Source organism: Pogoniulus pusillus, chromosome 16, assembly GCF_015220805.1.
Source record: "Pogoniulus pusillus isolate bPogPus1 chromosome 16, bPogPus1.pri, whole genome shotgun sequence".
NCBI lineage: Eukaryota > Metazoa > Chordata > Aves > Piciformes > Lybiidae > Pogoniulus > Pogoniulus pusillus.
Genome location: NC_087279.1, coordinates 162779 through 181748, shown reverse-complemented (window position 1 = coordinate 181748; position 18970 = coordinate 162779). Strand labels below are relative to the sequence as shown.

At 45.5% G+C, this 18970-nt stretch overlaps 1 protein-coding gene across 6 annotated transcripts in view; it reads right to left on the bottom strand.

Annotated features, from left to right (window-relative positions):
- FGD5 (FYVE, RhoGEF and PH domain containing 5) overlaps positions 1-18970 on the bottom strand; it is an 85117-nt gene that overhangs the window by 15923 nt on the left and 50224 nt on the right. For 5 of the 6 annotated variants that reach the window (XM_064156075.1, XM_064156076.1, XM_064156078.1 and 2 more), the window contains exons 7-14: positions 18161-18317; positions 16955-17042; positions 14056-14106; positions 12658-12716; positions 8363-8434; positions 6874-6942; positions 1636-1719; positions 101-180 (exon numbers count right to left, since the gene is read on the bottom strand). In XM_064156075.1, the coding sequence (XP_064012145.1) occupies positions 101-180; positions 1636-1719; positions 6874-6942; positions 8363-8434; positions 12658-12716; positions 14056-14106; positions 16955-17042; positions 18161-18317 (660 nt within the window). Of the gene's footprint in view, positions 1-100; positions 181-1635; positions 1720-5505; positions 6177-6873; positions 6943-8362; positions 8435-12657; positions 12717-14055; positions 14107-16954; positions 17043-18160; positions 18318-18970 lie in introns of those variants that run through there. The other variant, XM_064156081.1, reaches the window with a different exon arrangement.

Below are 18970 nucleotides of genomic sequence, written 5' to 3'. Positions count from 1 at the left end.
AAGAATGAGACACCAGTTAAGTCTTGGGTATCAGTTAGACTAAGCTTGAGATACAGCTCTAGACCGTAACAGCCTCAGGATGGCCGTTTGAGGACAGTACCTTGCTGACAGGATCAGGCAATATTCATCATGTTCAATCTTCAGGACATTCTGGGCTTTTTCTGTCACTGGGCGGCTAACCTAGAAACAAATGCCATGAAGATGAGTGTGGGCCAGAACCCCATACAAGTCCCAGCGCATATGGATCTCTGATGTCCCAGCCATCTATTTGAGAGTTCATTGCAGAGATGGTCAGTCAGAGTATTGGTAGTGTAATGACATGGTGGTGGTGCTCAAGGGAAAAAAATGTATTTAACCCAGCTGTAAAGGTAACAGTAAAGTATCAGTCAGGGTCAGGGCTAACACGACAGGCTTAGGAGATGTTCAATGTGACAAGGGCATGTTGAGCACAAAGTTTTGGCTATTCTTGGCATTAACAGCAATCATTTTTTCTCCTGACATGCAGACATTATGGTGAGGTACTTCAGTTCATTGAATGTCTATCTGTGGCAAGGCTCTGTAAGAGCAAAAAAACTCTTAAAGGCTACAGCTCAGCAAAAACCTTTTCCTCTGTCATGTAGAGTACTAGTTGCCTACCAACAGCAGCCAGCAAGGAGGAACACAGCTCATGGACCTGGTATGTTGTTACAAGCACATGTCAGTGCTTCAGATGTCCCAGTCTGTCTGCTCTTCAGCAACTTGTAACTTAATGGCTTTGGTGATTCCAAAGCCCAGCTGGGAACTAGTTTTAGCCTTGTGAGGTGTCTGAGGTGATCAGTCCTCCCACCTTTTCATGAAACCTCGACCCACCCAGGTCATTCTGCTGGAATTAATGATTAGTACTTCTTGTCTTGCATGCCTTCTAGATCCTCAGGCTCCTGACTTACCACTTCAAGTCTTAATGTCTCCTATTAGCCCCAGAACAGCTGCCTCTTGCTGGGAGGTATATAATACACATCTGGATAACAAGCCAAGAGCCCTCTAGCCAGTACCTCCTGTTACACAGATACTGGTGTCAGTGAGGCAAGAGTGTAAGAACAGGGCAATTGTGTCCAGTTCCTGTAATCTACAACTTAGAAATGTGCTGAAGAAGAGACTGTGTTTAAAGCACTGCATGCAATAGTTCCCAATACACACTTGCCCTATAGAGTTTACTAACATTTTTTTAATCTATGAATGCTTTTGATGCAAACAGTTGCACAGCACATGAAAACCAAGCAAATGGAGTAAATATTTGGTGGTAGGAATTTAAGGAATTAAGAGTGAATATGTTGTAGGAACAACCATGCACTGGCTGCAGATATGAAGAGAGGAATGGACAAAATGGAGTAATAAATCTTTCCTGTCTCCAGTTTCATGATCAGATGGTAAATCTGACTGTGGCTTGTATTATTTATGCAGCGTGAATGAGGCTGTAGTCACAGCCTTATAAGTAATATTTTACACCTTTGCTTTGTATTATTTTTCCTTTCATCTTCTGTAAGAGGCAAGGGAATTTCTTGATAACAGGTACATCCCCTCTTTCTCTGTGCTAGATGAGTCTAATAACCCACTATGCAACTCCGGTTACAGCCAATAGTACAGAGGAGGTGTTACCTTCATGCCTGACACAGCCAAGGTGTTTTTCAGTCGGTATTTGCCATCCTTCTGGGGATAGGTGTACAACAGAACATCATTCATCTGCATGAAGAGAGAGACAGAATCAATGATTTGCAGTATGGCTTGCAGGCCTGCCCTTTACTCCTCGGGGGGATACCCAGAACGAGCAGTAGGTTGATGAACTACTAGGAGTGTTCCTAAAGACAGGCCCAGGCCACACAGCTTAGACCAAAACCTGCATTTCCACAGAACTCTGGGGAGTCTGCATCCAGGACTTTAATTTCCTCTTGGGTTTGACTATGGCAATGGCTAAGCAAGTAGGTGATCAGCTCTTTTTAATTCAGCTTGGGTGCAAGTGCAGCTAGCTTTAAGCAGTGAATGGTTTGACAATAATATAATGTGTATGACTGGAGTTGGTCTGCATAGTGCTGCCTGACCACCTGAAACTGCTGCTGTTAATTGTTCACTCATTTGCTTGCCTGGAAAAAAAAAAAAGAAAGTGGGGCCTAATGGATGTTTTCTTAAAAGGTCATAGTTCAGCTTTCTCACAGAGCAGAAACAATGGCTAAAGAAAAATGACATGGACTTAATACTCATGGGGTTGAATCCTTCCCTTCCTGGACTTCGCAGCAGAACTCTTGTTGCCTGTTACGGGCATGGGTTCACCTATGGACACTAGCTCATTAAGCAGCTGTCTGATTCATAGCACATCAGGCTTATCTGCATTAGCTGCCCACCTTTACAATGCAGATTCCAGTTACCAACATAGAATCATAGAATCAACCAGGTTGGAAGAGACCTCCAAGATCTTCCAGTCCAACCTATCCCCCAGCCCTATCCAGTCAACCAGACCATGGCACTAAGTGCCTCAGCCAGTCTTTTCTTGAAGACCTCCAGGGACGGTGCCTCCACCACCTCCCTGGGCAGCCCATTCCAATGCCAATCACTCTCTCTGCCAACAACTTCCTCCTAACATCCAGCCTAGACCTCCCCTGGCACAACTTGAGACTGTCCCCCCTTGTTCTATTGATGGTTGCCTGGCAGAAGAGTCCAACCCCACCTGGCTTCAGCCTCCCTTCAGGTAGTTGTAGACAGCAATGAGGTCACTCCTGAGCCTCCTCTTCTTCAGGGTGCACACCCACAGCTCCCTCAGCCTCTCCACATAGGGTTTGTGTTCCAGGCCCCTCACCAGCTTTGTCACCCTTCTCTGGACACCTTCCAGCACCTCAACATCTCTCCTGAATTGAGGGCCCCAGAACTGGACACAGCACTCAAGGTGTGGCCTGAGCAGTGCTGAGCACAGGGGCAGAAGAACCTCCCTTGTCCTACTGGCCACACTGTTCCTGATGCAGGCCAGGATGCCATTGGCTCTCTTGGCCACCTGGGCACACTGCTGGCTCATCTTCAGCCTACTATCTATCAGTACCCCCAGGTCCTTTTCCTCCTGGCTGCTTTTCAGCCACTCAGTCCCCAGCCTGTAGCGCTGCTTGGGGTTGTTGTGGCCAAAGGCAAAACTTCCTGAAGAATGACTTCCCCCAGAGCTTTGACTTCAAGTTTTACTGCTTTAGAAAATTGAATTGAGTTTACTGAGGAGAATCAGGCAATACTTTTGTAGAAAATGCTGGAAATTTTCATTCTGACATTTAAACAAGACTCCCTTGCTGTCCTGCATTGACCACTCTATGCTGTATCTCTGTGTCCTAGTAAACCTGAACCTGTGCAGATTGTAAAACCTTTTGAGTACAGCACTTCTGGGGTGAGGATAGAAAGGCACATTATCAGGTCAGAACAGGGGCCTTGTGTTCTCCGCAGTCTCAAGAGGAATATTTACTCTTTTGCAACAGCACAATAGAATTTCCTTGGAACAAGGTGACAAATGGCTTGCCACAGAGTTTTTCTGTGATTTTGCTCCACAAATTACTCTCCCTGCTAACAATAATCCAGGCAGCACAGTGACAACTGCATGGTACTGGCCACATAATGATTCCCAGTTTAACCAGGGCTGTGCATAAACAGAAATTCATCATAACCTACTGCACACTGAGTATCCAGGGGGCTGAGCTAACAAGAAATGAGCAAATTTAAACCTTTTAGTGAAAAGCAGATGCAAGCTATTTTTACTTGATAGTAAAAGCAGCAGCAGTGGCTCCAGTAGCCAGGAGGGGAAAAGGCAAAAAGATAGGCAGTCTGTATTGCTAACTTGCAAAGAATGCTGTCTGAAGTAAGAGAACACCAGTACAGCTGTTTGCCTGGTGACCCTGCTGTCTCCTGACTGTTCAGAGAACCACATGAGACAACAGGACTTCCTCTGTCTCTCATCAGATCCAGTAATTAAGGCTTGTTTCAAACCGTAAGAAAAGGTAACTAGTTATGGACACTAAGCCCGAGGACATGAACTCTCAGGATTCTGGCATAATGTGCAACCCCATTTACTTTATTTAATTTAAAGGTATCTATTTCTTTACAAAGCAGCTCACTCTTTCATTGCTGGTGGTTTAAGATGGCACTGCTGCATACTATTGTTTTGGCAATATCAGTATCCCAAGATTTTGTTATTGCCCACTGGAAATTATTTCCTTCCTCCTGTTTTTCTGCCCCACAGACTATAGCAGTGGACTGTGGCTCTGAGGTCCCACCAGCCACAGCTTGAGACAATAAAATTATGATAACTTTTCAGAGCTGGCTAACCAAGGTACACATGTTCATGGAGAAAGAAAGGGTTTGCCTTCCTCCTTGCCACATCTGCATGAGAGACATGAGAGGTGGCTGGATAAGTACTCTGAACAGAACTGACATTGGTAGCAATGGCTTCATGCATCCTCCTGCATCACATTGCACACTGTTCCCTGGAGCAGTGGCAAGTGGGCCATGGTAAAAGCAGATCCTGCAGCCCCTCAGGAATCTGTGACTGACTGCCACAACAGCCAGGGGAGTTCCCAGAACTTGCTATGCTCCAGCCCTGCCTGCTAGAGCATTTAAGAGTCTCCCATTTGAGAGCAGCTTCTTGCACCCCACTTGCAACACAAGCAGCCTTTGTAGAGAAATTCTTGGAGGGGTGAGACAAAAGAGAGCATGAGTTGCACAGTCCTGTGGTTGGGGGGCAGTTAGAGGGCTTGCCAATGTCAGCAGCCCATATTGCACTGTATAGAGGCCCCAACATCCTTGTAAACAGAGACTGGGCTCAGGAAACAGGCGCACAGCAAAACTCACCAAACATCCTGTCAGGAAACACCAGATTCAACAATGCCATCAGCTAGCACAAAGCAGCCAGCTCCCGTAGCTCTGTGTTACACACAGAGTACACCCACAGAGACACATGGACATGAAAAGCTCACAAATGTGTGCTCTACGCACACATGGACAGGCTGCTTGCAGGCACACAGCACTCCTTAGGGGCACACACACCAGCAAAGCACCTGGAGTGCACAGCCAGGCAGAAGTCTGGCATGCGCTCCCTGTTTATAGCATATGCTAGCCACAACTTCAGTGGGGTGGTCTCTCCTCCTGGATGTGCAGGCACTTCATTCTCAGGGTTATTCTTCAGTGTGCACTCTTCTAAAACTCACTCCAGGTCCTGGGCTTGTCTTAGCTTTGGTCAGAGCGAGTTCACTATCAAGAACTTCAGAAGACACTGTTTTTGTGAAAATCTGGTTTGGGTAGCTAAGGTAAGCACACATACTTCAGCCAAAGCTGAATCAAACTACACCTACACATATTAGCTTCTAATCATCTTTTTGAGTGTGGCTGACATGAGAGGCATCAAGGAAAAGCCAGTTATGAAAGGTTTATTTTGACTAATATATTAGGACAGATTCTTATCCTGAGCTTTGCCAGTGGATTATGATATAGTCCTTATAAGATAGGAAATGTGGTTTTTAAGTGACAAGTGTTTAGGAAATTTTTCTAGTCTTGGGATCTTGTGGATTTGGGTTGGTTTGGTTTTTTTCCGCACAGTTAACGTTACTGCAGCAGTTAATGTATCCACAGGCCAAACGGTTCAGTGAGCAATGCGTGAGCAGTGGTGGCACAGCAGAGTCCACAGCAGTAGCAGTGACAAGCAGATAACGCCAAACTATTCAGGGGTTAATGCAGGAATTACCATATTTAAAAGCCTGGATGGGGCACTTAGTGCCCTGGTCTTGTTGACTGGATAGGGCTGGGTGATAAGTTGGACTGGATGATCTTAGAGGTCTCTTCCAACCTGGTTGATTTCTATGATTCTATATTCCACAGTGATTCTGCAGTTTCACCATACATGGCGTTGCTCTGCAACCTGAGGAGCTGAGTGAAAAATCACTGAACCCAAAAGCAAATGTTTGCCAATGAGTTTCAAACTATTTCCAAGATCCAGTCACCTCTGTCCCACCCCAACAGGAGACATAACACAGGAAGTCTGAAGTAGTTGCACTTCGGTGTGTTAGAGGAGGGAAGAAGCCAGTTTTGTTTCTCTTGCTTCTTGAAAGTGACCATTATGGCTTAGTCTAGCTCCACCACATACTTTACATGACAGCACATTTGGTCATGGTTTGCCATTCTGTCTGAAAGGAAGAGAAAAAGTGCTGGTTCTGAATACTGAGAGCATCTGTGAGCAAAAGGACACAGGCTACTGCAGTGTCTTGGCTGCCAAGAAACACTTCTTTCTTTGCAATTCACATCTGGGTTTGAGAAGCTGAGCTCTCCCCAGGAACCATAGTTCCTAAACTAGAAAGTACCAGAAACTCATTTCTGTGTTTCCTTTGTCCCAGAAACATTTTTAGCCCCTTTTGGCCTTCAGGCTGATACAGCTGTTTTGGAGTACTTGAAATTTAGATCAGTTTCACTTTTAAATCACTCTCCTCTCTCAGTGTTTATTACCTATCTGATTTCTGGCCCTCCTTCTAAAGTCACTATGCCAGTTATAACAGAAATTAAGCTTCACACTTTGAAGTCCAACCCCAAGGTTTAGTTGCTGAGAGCGTTCAGTAGTTCCCATCCTCCTGATCACCTTGGAGGCTTGCACTCCCTTGCAGAATTACAGCCCAGTCAAGGCTGTGTAGCTATGGCAGGAGTGGGGACTGGCACAGACTGTGTTTCTCTGTGCAGGGCCAGTGGCATGTGTGAAAAGGGCAACAGTCACCACATCACTGCTGATGGTTATATTACTTGCAGCTTCAATGTTTCTGCCAGGATTCAGGGCTGCATAAGTGCAGGAGAAGATATGAGAGAGAGGGGGTAAAAATATCAAAGAAGTCTTACCAGGAACAGATGCCGAGGGTGTCTGGTTTTGCCAGAGACTTTCATCAGTGTTCCCTCTTTAACAAAGATCTGAAGGAGAAAGCAGCAGATTTTAACACTGAGACTTCTTATGCTGAACCTTACTGAGAAAAGAGAGCAATTCCTCCTGGAGAAAGAGCTGTTCTAACTGCTTTCATCTGCACAGGAAGAGACAGAGGTCTCAGCACTTGCTTCTGGCCTTACTCCTTCTGGTTAGGCTTCATCTGTGCCTGGGTTAGCCCTGCCATAAGGGCATCGCTTGTGTCTGTATCAGCAATGAACAGGCTGGAAACCTGCTTGTCCCCAGCCCCCTGCTTCTGCACCATCGGCTGTGCTCAGAGGTGCCTGTCACAAACTGCAAAGCCGACATAAGTACCTCAGGAAAGAACACTTATGTTTAGAAGTCCCCTAAAACAGACAATAAGAAAAGCTGAACCCTTGGGTGTGCACACATGACCTCCACGGAACTGCCTGCACACGTGAGCTGCACACATAATGCATCACAGCCCTTGGGTGGTGTTAGCACCTGCCAGAACAGGACCACCTATGCAAGCAGCTACAGTAGCATACTAGAACTGGACTGTGGTAACATCTGAAAAGGTCTAGAATAGCTGAAGTATATCAGAGCACAGAATCCAGGGCAGTTTTCTATTCTAGACCAATTTATAATCAAAGAGACCAGCCCCACGAATTCTGAATGCTGGGTTTACAGAATGGCAAGGGCAAGTGAGAACACTGATGTCCCAGACACAGCAGACACTGACTGCATTCTTTGGCTGATGAAGATTCTTATGTTATGTGTATGCATGCCTTGAAAATTGCTTTATGAGTTTGGTTAAAGATCTTGGTGGACTGAAGGGAAATCTAGAGTTGTAGAACTCAAGAAAGAAATATTTTCAAGTGTAGAGGCAAGTTGGTGCTGAGGAAACTGGACAGAAAGAATAATTTACATTTGATGGATGCCAAGACAGAGCTAGACCTTCTCCCATATTTCTCCTCATGTGTTGCTTAAAAATTGTGTCTTGCATTGAAAATACCAACAGGGAATGGTGAGAATAAAAATTTGAAAACAAATAGTTTCCCCTGATTTAAGTCTCATACTCAGCCAAATAGAACTCTGAGCCTTTCCAGGCTGTAAGGGATTCCTGCTAGTGTTGCAGCCTTTGAACAGGAGTATACGGGGAGGAAGCCAGCAGCTTCATCAAAACACACTGCACGTGGGATGGCAGAGGACAGCTGGAGTGAGAAAGTCAGCTGGCTGCTCAGGGGTAGTGCACTGAGGCTCTCAGCACGTCGTCTTGCCCACTGACAGAGTGATGGCTTCTTTACACAAACCAGTGCTTCAGCTCTTAGCACAGCAGCTCAGTCAACAGCACCTGTAGAGGTCTGAAATCTGGTCATCCACACAATCAGCGCTCAAACTGGCCAGAAACAATGCCCTTATCAGCACAGGTCTGCTGGCAGCACTCACCCTTCCTGGCTGGAGGAGGCCACCTTGCCCTCTCACACTGTGTTCAATGTGTACCAGCTTCTGCAGGTTTTCCTGGGGAAGAGAAACAGGGCTTAGAAGGCCACACGGTGACTGATTTTCAGACAAGCAGGCAAACCCTCCCTCACTCTCCTCACTATTTTATTTCTCTAAAAGTGGTATCACAAAATTAGGTCTCAGAGAGAACCTGACCAGGGATTCTCCACCCAGAAAGTCTTCCAACCTTCAGGATTCATAAAACCTCATCACCTGAATTCACCTCTGCTGTGGCCTTCTGCAGTTCTGTTACCTCGAGTACCTCAGCTCAAGCTAAAAAAGGTCTGCCAGCTTCATACAATATTTATACATTGCCCCCTTTGCTGACTTTCTTGCTCTGGGAGCTAAAAAACTGGAAGCAGAGACCAAATCCAGCATCTGCTCCAAAGGGCTGTGCATTAGTGTCATGGTGCAGATAATCCAAAGCATGTTTTAATACTGTGACTGTTGCTAGGATTACTTGGAGGTTTATATTCTGTGATGATGGCAGTGCACTAGAGAACTAAGAAGGTTAACCAGTAAACAGGCAATAAAGCTGTATCTCTCTTGATGCTTTGGAAAAGTCAGGAAGTTTATTATCAAACTCTTATACTATTAACTGCCTACCTGGCCTTAAAGCACAGTCAAGTGGGTACTGGCATGTGGCATGAACTTATCTGTGAAGATTGTAAATAAAATTCATACAGCTAAGCTTGTGCTCTCATTAGAAAAAAGAAAGAAGGAGAAAGGATGGTATTATGGTACCAGATGAACAGACAAAGGAGGAAGAAATGGTGTCTGTAGCCTTGCAATATTGCTAGTCTTTTAAAGTCTCCTTCCATGTAGCAGGTGAGGCTGCCAAAATCAAGACTTGTACATAGGCTTCAGCTGTGGCCTCATCTGATTGGAACAGCAGAAGGGGCTGCACAGTAACAATGAGTCACCACTAGAGTATGTCTGAAAATCAGAAGCCTTTTGCCTAAGTTACCCATTGCATGCTAAATCCTCAGTTACACACCCAGACAAACTTCAGACTAAGGAATGAATATTATAGAGCTTCATAGCCTGGCAGCCTTTGACTACAGCTTTCTGCTATGACAGATAACAGTGTACTTTCCTATGATCCATTGACTGAGACACACCTGGGTTGAGTTAGACTCAATTAGATTGTACATTGTATCTGCCTGATACCAATCAGTGCTGTCTGCAGAGTTGGCTAATTAAGAAAGCTGTCACAGATACCAGAATTAGCCTATTTATGTCCACATGATGGTCTGCCACAGCTAATTTACCCTGAATTTCAGCTAACACAGTTAATGAACCTATTTCAGCTTACTTTTTGAGGCAAGCCTGAAATGCCTCCACATGTCACTGCCCTGGTGAATATGACACTGGGTTAGCGCTTAAGTTTAGTCCTTAATCAGTAACCACATATCAAACCCACGGAAACACCGCGAAGCCTTGGCCAGCACTGGCTGCATTGTGACTGTGCAGTACAGCTGGCAGGTGACAAGTTCTCCAGAAGTTCAGCCGTCAAGTGTCTCTGTTGCCATGCCGAAAATGACAATGGAGTTTGAAAACTGACTTCTGAAACATGACAGGCCAGCAAAGCGGCAGCAGAACCTACAGACTAAAAGCACAGGAAATACCAGGGGTCGTGGGACAGCTGACATCAGCAAAAGACACCTGACAAGCATTTCTCCCTTACTGGAGGACAATTCAGCCTGAGCAAAACATGTCAAGCAGACACTTCCACAGTGAAAGGCTGCCCTGTGTGTGCAGAACAGGTCCTGCCCTTCAGTGAGCACTCTCACGGCCAGTGCTAGTGCTGCTCCTTGGGCCTTCTACAAGCATGAGAGCAGAAGCTGCTGCAGCTCAACTACACCTCAGATTTTCTCAGGACTGCTGGTAGAGGTGCCCCTTGCAATGCTGACGTTTGCGGTAAGGACACATGTTCACCAGGAAATGGACAGAGATGCATCAAAGTCCTTTCCTGTAGGAAGTCAGGCAGCCGCCCTATGTGAAGGACTGTCATTTACCCAAGAGGACAGGCAGCTGGGGTGGGGGGTAGAGTTTCCCTACTGTTCCCCTACAGCTCCTTGTTTATCTAGTTTTCTTCATTGTCTTTAAAACTCTTATTGCTCTCCTTTCGAATATCCTTCACAAGCTGTGGTTTGAAAATGAAAACAAAGCTCCACCCAACTAGTACTGCTGATGTGTGTGCCTGAAGTCCTCTCCGGCCCTTTTAGCAGCGAACTGCAGCTTCTGCTCTGTTATCTTTCTGCCTGTGCAGGGTGAATGCCGCTTGCCCAAGGAATTCACCAGCTGTTAACAGCGGCAGTGATTTAGATCTCTTAGCATGTCAGGGCCTCTAACACCGTCAGAGCGCAATACTAACCCTTGCTCAGTTCAAGTAGTGGATGTCTCTTAGAGTTCCAGACAGATTTAGTGCTATGCATTGGTGGTATTGCCTTATGCCTCTGTTTGCTCATCTGTAAATGGTGAATAGTTTCCTACCTGATCAATTATATTTCCTACTTGTTTCTGTGGAGATAGTTAATGTTCTAATGGCTGAAAATCCCAGGAAAATAGTTACCAGGGGAAAACTGCTAGAATGTTATCATAAAACAAGAAAAGCTAATAATGAATCACTGACATTCTGCAGAAAATGCAGATCACAATTCAGTGCTCCTGTCAGATTTGTGGAGTGCAGTGTGATGAGCTGCTAAGTGGTGGCAGAAATCTTTCTCCTTCCAGATGCGTGCCAAGTCTAAATTATTGCATAGAACTTCAACCGTGTACAAGCCAAGTTACCAGCGCTCTGTCTTGAGTGGCATTGTTCAGTTTGCTCCGTAACTTCTTACATTCTTTGCGTTTTTTAAAGTCTGAGAGAAAGAAACTGGTGGTTGTGGCTTTTGTTACTTCAGGAGTACAACCTCCGGTGTAGCAGAATACTGAGCTTTGCCTCACAAGAACCTGCTCCTTCAGAACCCCCACAGCATTCACACAGGAGCCAAAGAAGGAAACTTTGTTTTATCTCTCCCAGGCCCCAGTTTTGAAAGAGAGCAGATCTTCCTCCTCCTTATTCCTTTCTGATACAAATATTAGCAGGCTTGGGGTTTATCTATTGTTGGCCTTGAGGAGATCTTCACTGGTGCTCTGGAACAGACCATGAATATGCAGGCTCTGTTTGTGACCTTGGCATGCGTATCAGAGACCTGAGCAGCGGAGATTTCCAGGTGTGAGCAAACATTGATGTTCTTGGCTCCTGGGTTCATATGCTGCAAGCAGATGCTTCCACTTCTCTGAAAAATGCATGATTGCCTCTCAACGGATGAAGGGCACTGTGAGTTTCATTCTCACCTCCCAGGCTGTTGCAAAAAACACCTCTGTGTCCCCAAGCCCACATTCACTGCCTCACCATACCTGGAGGCAGAGGGCAGAGACACCGAAGGGAGTGCCGAGCCAACAGTGCTGGTGTGTAGCTGCAGATGCCTCCAGCGTGTGTTGTTCTCTAGCCATTCCTAGGCATTCATTTTCTTAACCTTAAAATTCTACCTGAAAGCTTACTAAAAAGGTAGATTTTTTGCTTAGGTGGTTTTGACCTGTCTCTTGAGTGTTGAGTTTTGATGCCTGAGTGATTAACAGCCCTCTTGCTGGTCAGCAAATAAATAATAAAGAAGTGAATCGAATGCCATCTGTAATTAACCACAGTGAAGGATGTTTGCAGTGCCAAAGATCTATAATTTAGCAAAGGCACAGCAAAAGCCCAATGCAGAGTTTCGAATTCAGCAATGTTCACATTGGAAGTAAAACATGAAAGCTTCACCAAAAATCTGATGCATATCCCATCTCTTGAGATACCTGTGATGCAATACAATGATGAAATACATTCCGAGCTCATTTACACAGCCTTAAGTCTCCTTGACAGTACATTTGTGGTATCTTCAGCATTTCATATCTGAAAATGTCCCAGGCTAGAAAAGGAACCATGAAAATTCATGTCTTTCACTTCATTGTTCCACGTTCCCAGCAACCCCACGGAAGAAAAAAACTTCATGCTGCTTCCTACAGTGACCCTTATCTTGCACATCTGCACTGAAGGGCATAGTCCTACTACATATTTGCAATACTTTGAACCAGCTCCCTATAAAACCTTGAGTCTCACCCTGCAGGAGGCCTCAGGGTTTAGCACAGGTATGGGTTCAGTTCAGCAGGAACCGCAATGCCAGTCAGAGGCCATGTGCCATGGTGGGACTCACCGCTTGGAGCATGCTGTCATTGGCTCGATCTGTGATTTCAGAAATGATGAACAAGGCATCTGAGGGATGAAGCAAAATCAGCACCATAAATCAAAGCACAGTAAAGTAACCCAAATCCCTTCTGCCTCAAGGGCATCTTTTACAATGAAAGCAAACTACATCCTTCACAGTAGGTCCCCTAACTTTTTAGGTATCTTCTGAAAGCAACTGCACAGCAAATTTAAGGCACAACACAGTGGTATCAGTTCTTCTCCCCTTCATTTTCCTCATGTGCAGAACTCTTCATTGCACTTATGCTGACCAAGACAGCTCGTGAGCTTCTTTTCAAGTACCTAGCACAAAATCTTTTATAATGTTTTCCAGCTGCCAATTTTTGGCAATTGGGATTTGTGTCAGGGAGAGATTAATCTGATCCAGCTTCATCCATGCCAGAGCATGGCAGTCTAAGGAGATCTTTTTCCCCTTACTGCTGAGGGAAGGGACAGATCACCCCTTTCTGACAGAAGCATGTATGAAGTGGTGATGTGAATTAACACCTAGATTCTCCACTGGCAGACAGCCTAAGTCAGGGTACATCTGATGGCCCTGAAACTAGTGACATAACTTAGCTCAGGTTCTTATCACAGTCCTCTTCCCCTGTGGATCAGGGCATCCTAGCTGTTTCTGGGCATAATCTGGGAGCACACTGGCCACTGCTGGGCAGACATCTGACAAGCATGTGCCAACCACAAATAAGATAGGCAGCTGTGGCCACAGGACTTGAGTATCTGCCCCAGCCTTGTTTAAACTGCTGGTAAGCTGCAGTCTTACTGCCAGTGAGTGAGGTTCTGAATCTCACACGAGTCTCTGCTCTCAGTCACAACTGGCTGACCTTTAGCATGTTGCTGACCTTATTGCATGAGTTGGTTTGGATTTGCACTCAGTGTAATGGAAGAATGAACTGGTTTTATGAATGCTATTCCTGCTTGCTTCGGCCTGCAAGCTATTCCCATTGAGTAGCAGAACCTTAGCCGCAGCTAAACTTGGACTCCAGCAGGAGAAAGAGACTTCTGCTTTATCACTGATATGTTGGAAAGGATGCTGTTGGCTGCTAAACATCTGGATTTGTTCTTCACTGTGCAGAGCTGATTTTTATGCAATGTCTTTCAAGTTTATTCAGGCTTAAGAAATCCAGAATTTAGATACATGATCCAAACCTCTTGGATTTCCCCAGAGTTCACGAAGCTCCACAGACACACCATACATTATGGTACACAAACAAGCAGGTAGAGCCATCCCAAGTGACTTTACAGTGACCAGGCTAAATAAGGATGAAGCTAAAGAGGACAAGGATTTTCCTGATGACTAGGAAGCAGAGTAAACAAAGCAGAACTTTTGGCTCTACTCATCTCATTTTACCTTGTGTGGCTTCATACTCCGTAGAATCAGGGCAAAGGTTATTCAAGTAGTCTGTAGAAAATAATCAAGCACAGACATCCAGGAATCAGAATATGCATCCACATAATTTGTAGCATTAACCAAAATGTAAAAGCCTAATCACAGAATGGTTTGGGTTGGAAGAGACCCTCAAAGATCACTCTGCCTTCCATGGGCAGGGTCATCTTTAACTATATCAAAGCCATGCGCCATTTGACCTTGAGCACTTCCAGGGATGGGGCATAATAATGTCCCATGTGACTTTATTCCCAAATACATACAGCCTCCTTCCAAAGCAACACTTATCTTTGACTGAGAACTGAGTCTACTACACTGAGCACCAATGCAAGAGCACTGACACAGCTTTGGCCTCATCAGATAACTTGGCAAAATAAAACAGAGTGACAAAAACATCTCCTTGTTTCTCAGCCAAGAGAGCTGCTGAGCAGAAACACTTTACAAAAGGTTGTTTCCCCAGTAAATTCTATTTTCTCATCTGAATGAATGGGATTAGCTGTAATGATTTTCTATACTTATAGTGAATTAATTCTATGCATTTCATAGAGGAAGGTTCTGTGTCTATGCCTGGTTCTGTACATGCAGAGCTCAGTGATGACTTCTGAATTCAATCATGCTCTGAAGAGAGGTCCTGCAAAATGCACATAGTCACAGGAACTGTGTTTGCATTATACACAAACATTTTACCTGTCAGTTCTACTTGGACTACTTGCTAAGGTCCATCTGTGTGCTCTTTGCCAGGGTCTTTACAGCTTTAATAATGGTAACATGTGAGTGCCACTGTTTTAAAAGCTTAATCTTGAAAAAGTTCACTCTTACTTTTCTGATGAAATTCTGCATCCAAGAACTAGAGCTCTGTGGTGAGAATGGTGCCATGTGTGGCTCTGTTCCCTTGCATGTCCTGTCCATAGACATTTCTCTATCTCCTGGCATCCTGAAGTCTACCTGGCCTTTACATGCATTCAGGAAAGCACCATCCTGCACTCAGGCAGGCAGGAAGGGGTGGTGCAGTGTTGTCAGGCACTATTCAACATTGCTTCTCACAGGTGCAAGCTCTGCCCTTGGCTGTGGACCTTTGAGTGGGCTGCTCCTTTGGTTGTAGTAGAGTGTCTGACAACTAACATCCTCATGAAATCCTCTTCCTTATCTGGTAGGAACAGCCAGTTATCAGCACACAAGTACATCTGCATGTTTCTGGGTTTATTTTTTTGTACTTAGTGCTGTCTAGAGAATCCAGCCTGCACTGTTCCAGACCCACTCTGTCCCAGCAGGTGCAGAGGGGCTTGCTTCTCGAGAAGAACTGAAGCAGTGAACCTATCTCCTGGAATATCTTTTTTTGGCAGACTCTAGCTCATCACACACAAATGCTTTGATTTTTCCAGTTAGTACCAATGTCTGGGACAGGGAGGAGCTCAAGCTGCTTCAGTCATAGATGGAGTCTGATCACTGGAAACCCTCTGAACTCTCACAAAATAACTGTGATTCAAGTTTGCAATTTACCATGTGGACCACAGAAATCAGCAGAGAAAATGGAGCAGAGTAGGAGTGTTTGTGACAGGGACACGCCAAGACCTTTTTCTTAGATGCAATATTTGTGTGCATGCACTCAAAACGTTGTAAGGATGAGACTCCCAGATACTGCAAGATGCAAGTCTGGAAAGCTGCCCTTAAGGCAGATGTGCAAAAGGGGAGCAGGACAGGCAGAAAACAGCCCTGCTGGTGGCATCTGGTGTGCGTTTGTATTGCTTGCACTAAAAAAGCAGAACCAGCTGTGAATAATGAGTTGCATCCTTGATCAAAGGGTCTAGGGCAAGATGAAACTGCTGCTGATCTGTGCTCTGGATAAAAATTTCATATGGTCACTTTGTTCTGCTGCATTGACAGGAGTCTCTTCTGACAAGCAGTGCCTTTTATTGACTGTTGAGTATGGGCAAGGTTTATGGCTTCCTTTTTACTGTCCCATGCAGAACTCATCTGGCACCCCTCTACCCACACATATATGCACTCCCAAAGCATTTCTTCATGTTTATGGGTCCTTGCTACTTTGTCAACTGATCTGACTAAATTACCTGGCAACACTGAGATTCACTGTTAGTGTCACCATTTCCTTCTTCAGCTGGTTCATCAGTTGCAAACCTGCCCTTCACCATTCTTTCTAGGGGCCACATGCTGCTGCAGAGAGTTCTGTGCTCTCAGAGCCACAGACCTGTCGGATTTGCAGTGGCTTGCAGAAAATGAGCCACCAGAGGGAAGGCAGCCCCTCAGAAAGAGTGCAGGTGGGAGTGATACATGGTCCTGAATGTGAAGGGAAGGTCTTGCTGTAAACGTAGTCTGTGAATGTGCTGTTATGTAAATTTGGGTCTCTGCCTCCTGCAATGCAGAGAAATGGGACTGGGATTTTTAACTTACTAACCTTTCGTACAGGGGGCTTAGGGTGCAGTACTGGCTACAACTGCTTTGTGTTGGAGAGGAAGGAGATGGTGCTTGCCCCTGTCCTATAGGTCGTAGTGCAAAGTCCCTTCCTTGGGGACTGCTGTCCCTTTTTGTCTCAAATCATTGCTCTCGATATCAATAACATCAAACCTGTTTGCTGGCAGTGAGGCTGAACTCTGCCTCTCCTAATTCCCAGAGAGAAAAAGCCAAGGAGGAATGGCTGAAAGCACCTGGCTTTACATGTTTTTGTGGCCTTTCAGTATGGTTGTGCTTGCCCCCTCCCAAGCTCCTGTTTCCTGAATCCTGCACTAAGCACACTGAAGTTCCCAGGAAACCCCACAGTGCTTTAGCCCTGTTTTAGCTGCCTTGGCACCAACATGTGGTGCAGTGGAGGTTTCCACTGAGTAGCTAAGAAAATTATTGTACTGACCTGTGAGCAGCACACGATACTGGAAGACACGCTGCACCACTTTCAACAGCTGGTGTTTCACGCTTCTAGGACTGCCACCAGGGCTCTCCTGTCCTCAGTAGAAGGAAACACAAAAGATCAGGGCTGTGTGAGCTCATCAGCAAAATGTTGTCTCCATCCGATGCGTACTATTAGAGTTTGTTACCTGTTGCATGCACAAACCCTTCTCCAATTTACCCAGCTTGATAGGGAGTGTTGGTTTTGTGACTGTCTGCAGGTTATTTCCTATGGAATCATTCACATTTGGTTTGCACTCAAAAAGAAAAGGGGGGAAAGCAAACGCCATTTAGAAGGTCAGAGTTAGATAAAGATTTTAGGGTGGCAACTGAAGGCAGAGGCATCAGTTCTCAGTGAAGTTTGTCATCCTTGTCCCTTCTTTTGTACTGAAAATTTCTTCTGCCTGCAACCTTTAAGTGTCTTTTTTCAAGCCATGGAACCGAAGGAGAGCAAAGCATCTCCTTATGACTGACTTGGGACTGAACACCTGGAGTGTTTACAGGAAACTAAAGTGAGGTTGTCACTTGATTTAACACACTTATGGAAAAGAAGCAGTGTTTTTCTCTTTACCCTTCAGAGTCAACCCTTTGCTGCATACCAGGCCCAGTCAGCATGGATTTATGAAAGGCAGATCCTGTTTAACTAACCTGTTCTCCTTTATAACAAAGTGGATGAAAGGCTGTGGATATTGTTTCCCTGGACTTCAAGGCCTTTGACACCATTTCTCTCAGTATTCTCCTGGAGGAGCACTGCCAGCAGCTAAGCATCTATACAGGCTGCCTGTAAGTTCATCCTGGCCAGAACCAGTACAAAAGAAAGGATGAAAAATGCAGTGAAAGAAAAGAAGATAGGAAGGAGTGGTGATAACAGTAGTTATTAAGTGAAGGAGCCTGTGGAGTTAATGTGTGGCTGAGAAGCCTATGTGCATGTGTTCAGCAGAACGTGCTCACAGATCTGTCGATGCACCAACAAGTGCTGGGTGTGCTCACAGGGCCTGTGGCAAACAGAGGCACATCACACCTCAACGTCTGCAGCTTGAGAACGCATGAGCAGAGCTGCCCTCCCGTTCTACCCTGTCTGAACACTTGTGGAGCTGCAGAAGAGTATCTTTGTGCAGGCGCTGTGGCACAACCTTGCAGTAGCGCAGGTAAAAGATCATAGGAGTCTTACCTCAAACGCCTGTATGATGGCAGCCAGCTGGGAATATTTAAGGCAGGATTCATCTAGCAAAGCCAAATTCCTATCAAACTGCAAAATATATGCTGTGTGGTGATCCAGTCTCGATTTTCTGGAGAGAAAAACATCAGCAACTTTCTGGTGTTCCTCCCTAAGGCCATGGAAAGAAAGGGAGCAGCAAATAAATAAACAAATAAGTAAACAGACATTTAAGAGGAAAAGCCATAATTCTTCCTCGTGGTTGTAGAGCCACAGTGGCTAAGGGCACAGTGCAGCTAAGGCCTAGGCTAAACGGCAGGGAAGAGGGAGTACTTCACTGACATGGGGCAACAAAACAGGCTGCTGAGGAATGGGCACCATGAGAAAGGCCATGAGGATGATCAGAGGGCTGGAGCACCTCTCTTACAGTAAATAGGCTGAGGGAGTTGGGGCTGCTCAGTCTGCAGAAGAGAAGGCTCAGGGAGGGGACCTTACGGTGGCTGAATGAAATGAAAGCAGCTGGGCCTTTGGCTGGGCCTTTGCCACGGCAGCACTGCGTGTCTGCAGTGGGTACAAAGTCTCCTTTCTGGCGACAGCTTCTGTTTCTCTGCAGAGACCTGCCTTCAGCTACAGTCCTTTGAGTGCTGGTTGTGGGGGACTACATGATGTCTTCAGTTATCCTATCTTCCACTCTCCCTTGTTGCCCTTTTCTCAGCACCCAGCTGCAGAGTGTTGAAATATTTGTGAAGCATGTACAGGGAGAGAGCAGGACAAAATCTGAGCTCACAGAAGCATAATCCTGTTGAAGATAGGGACATGAGATCC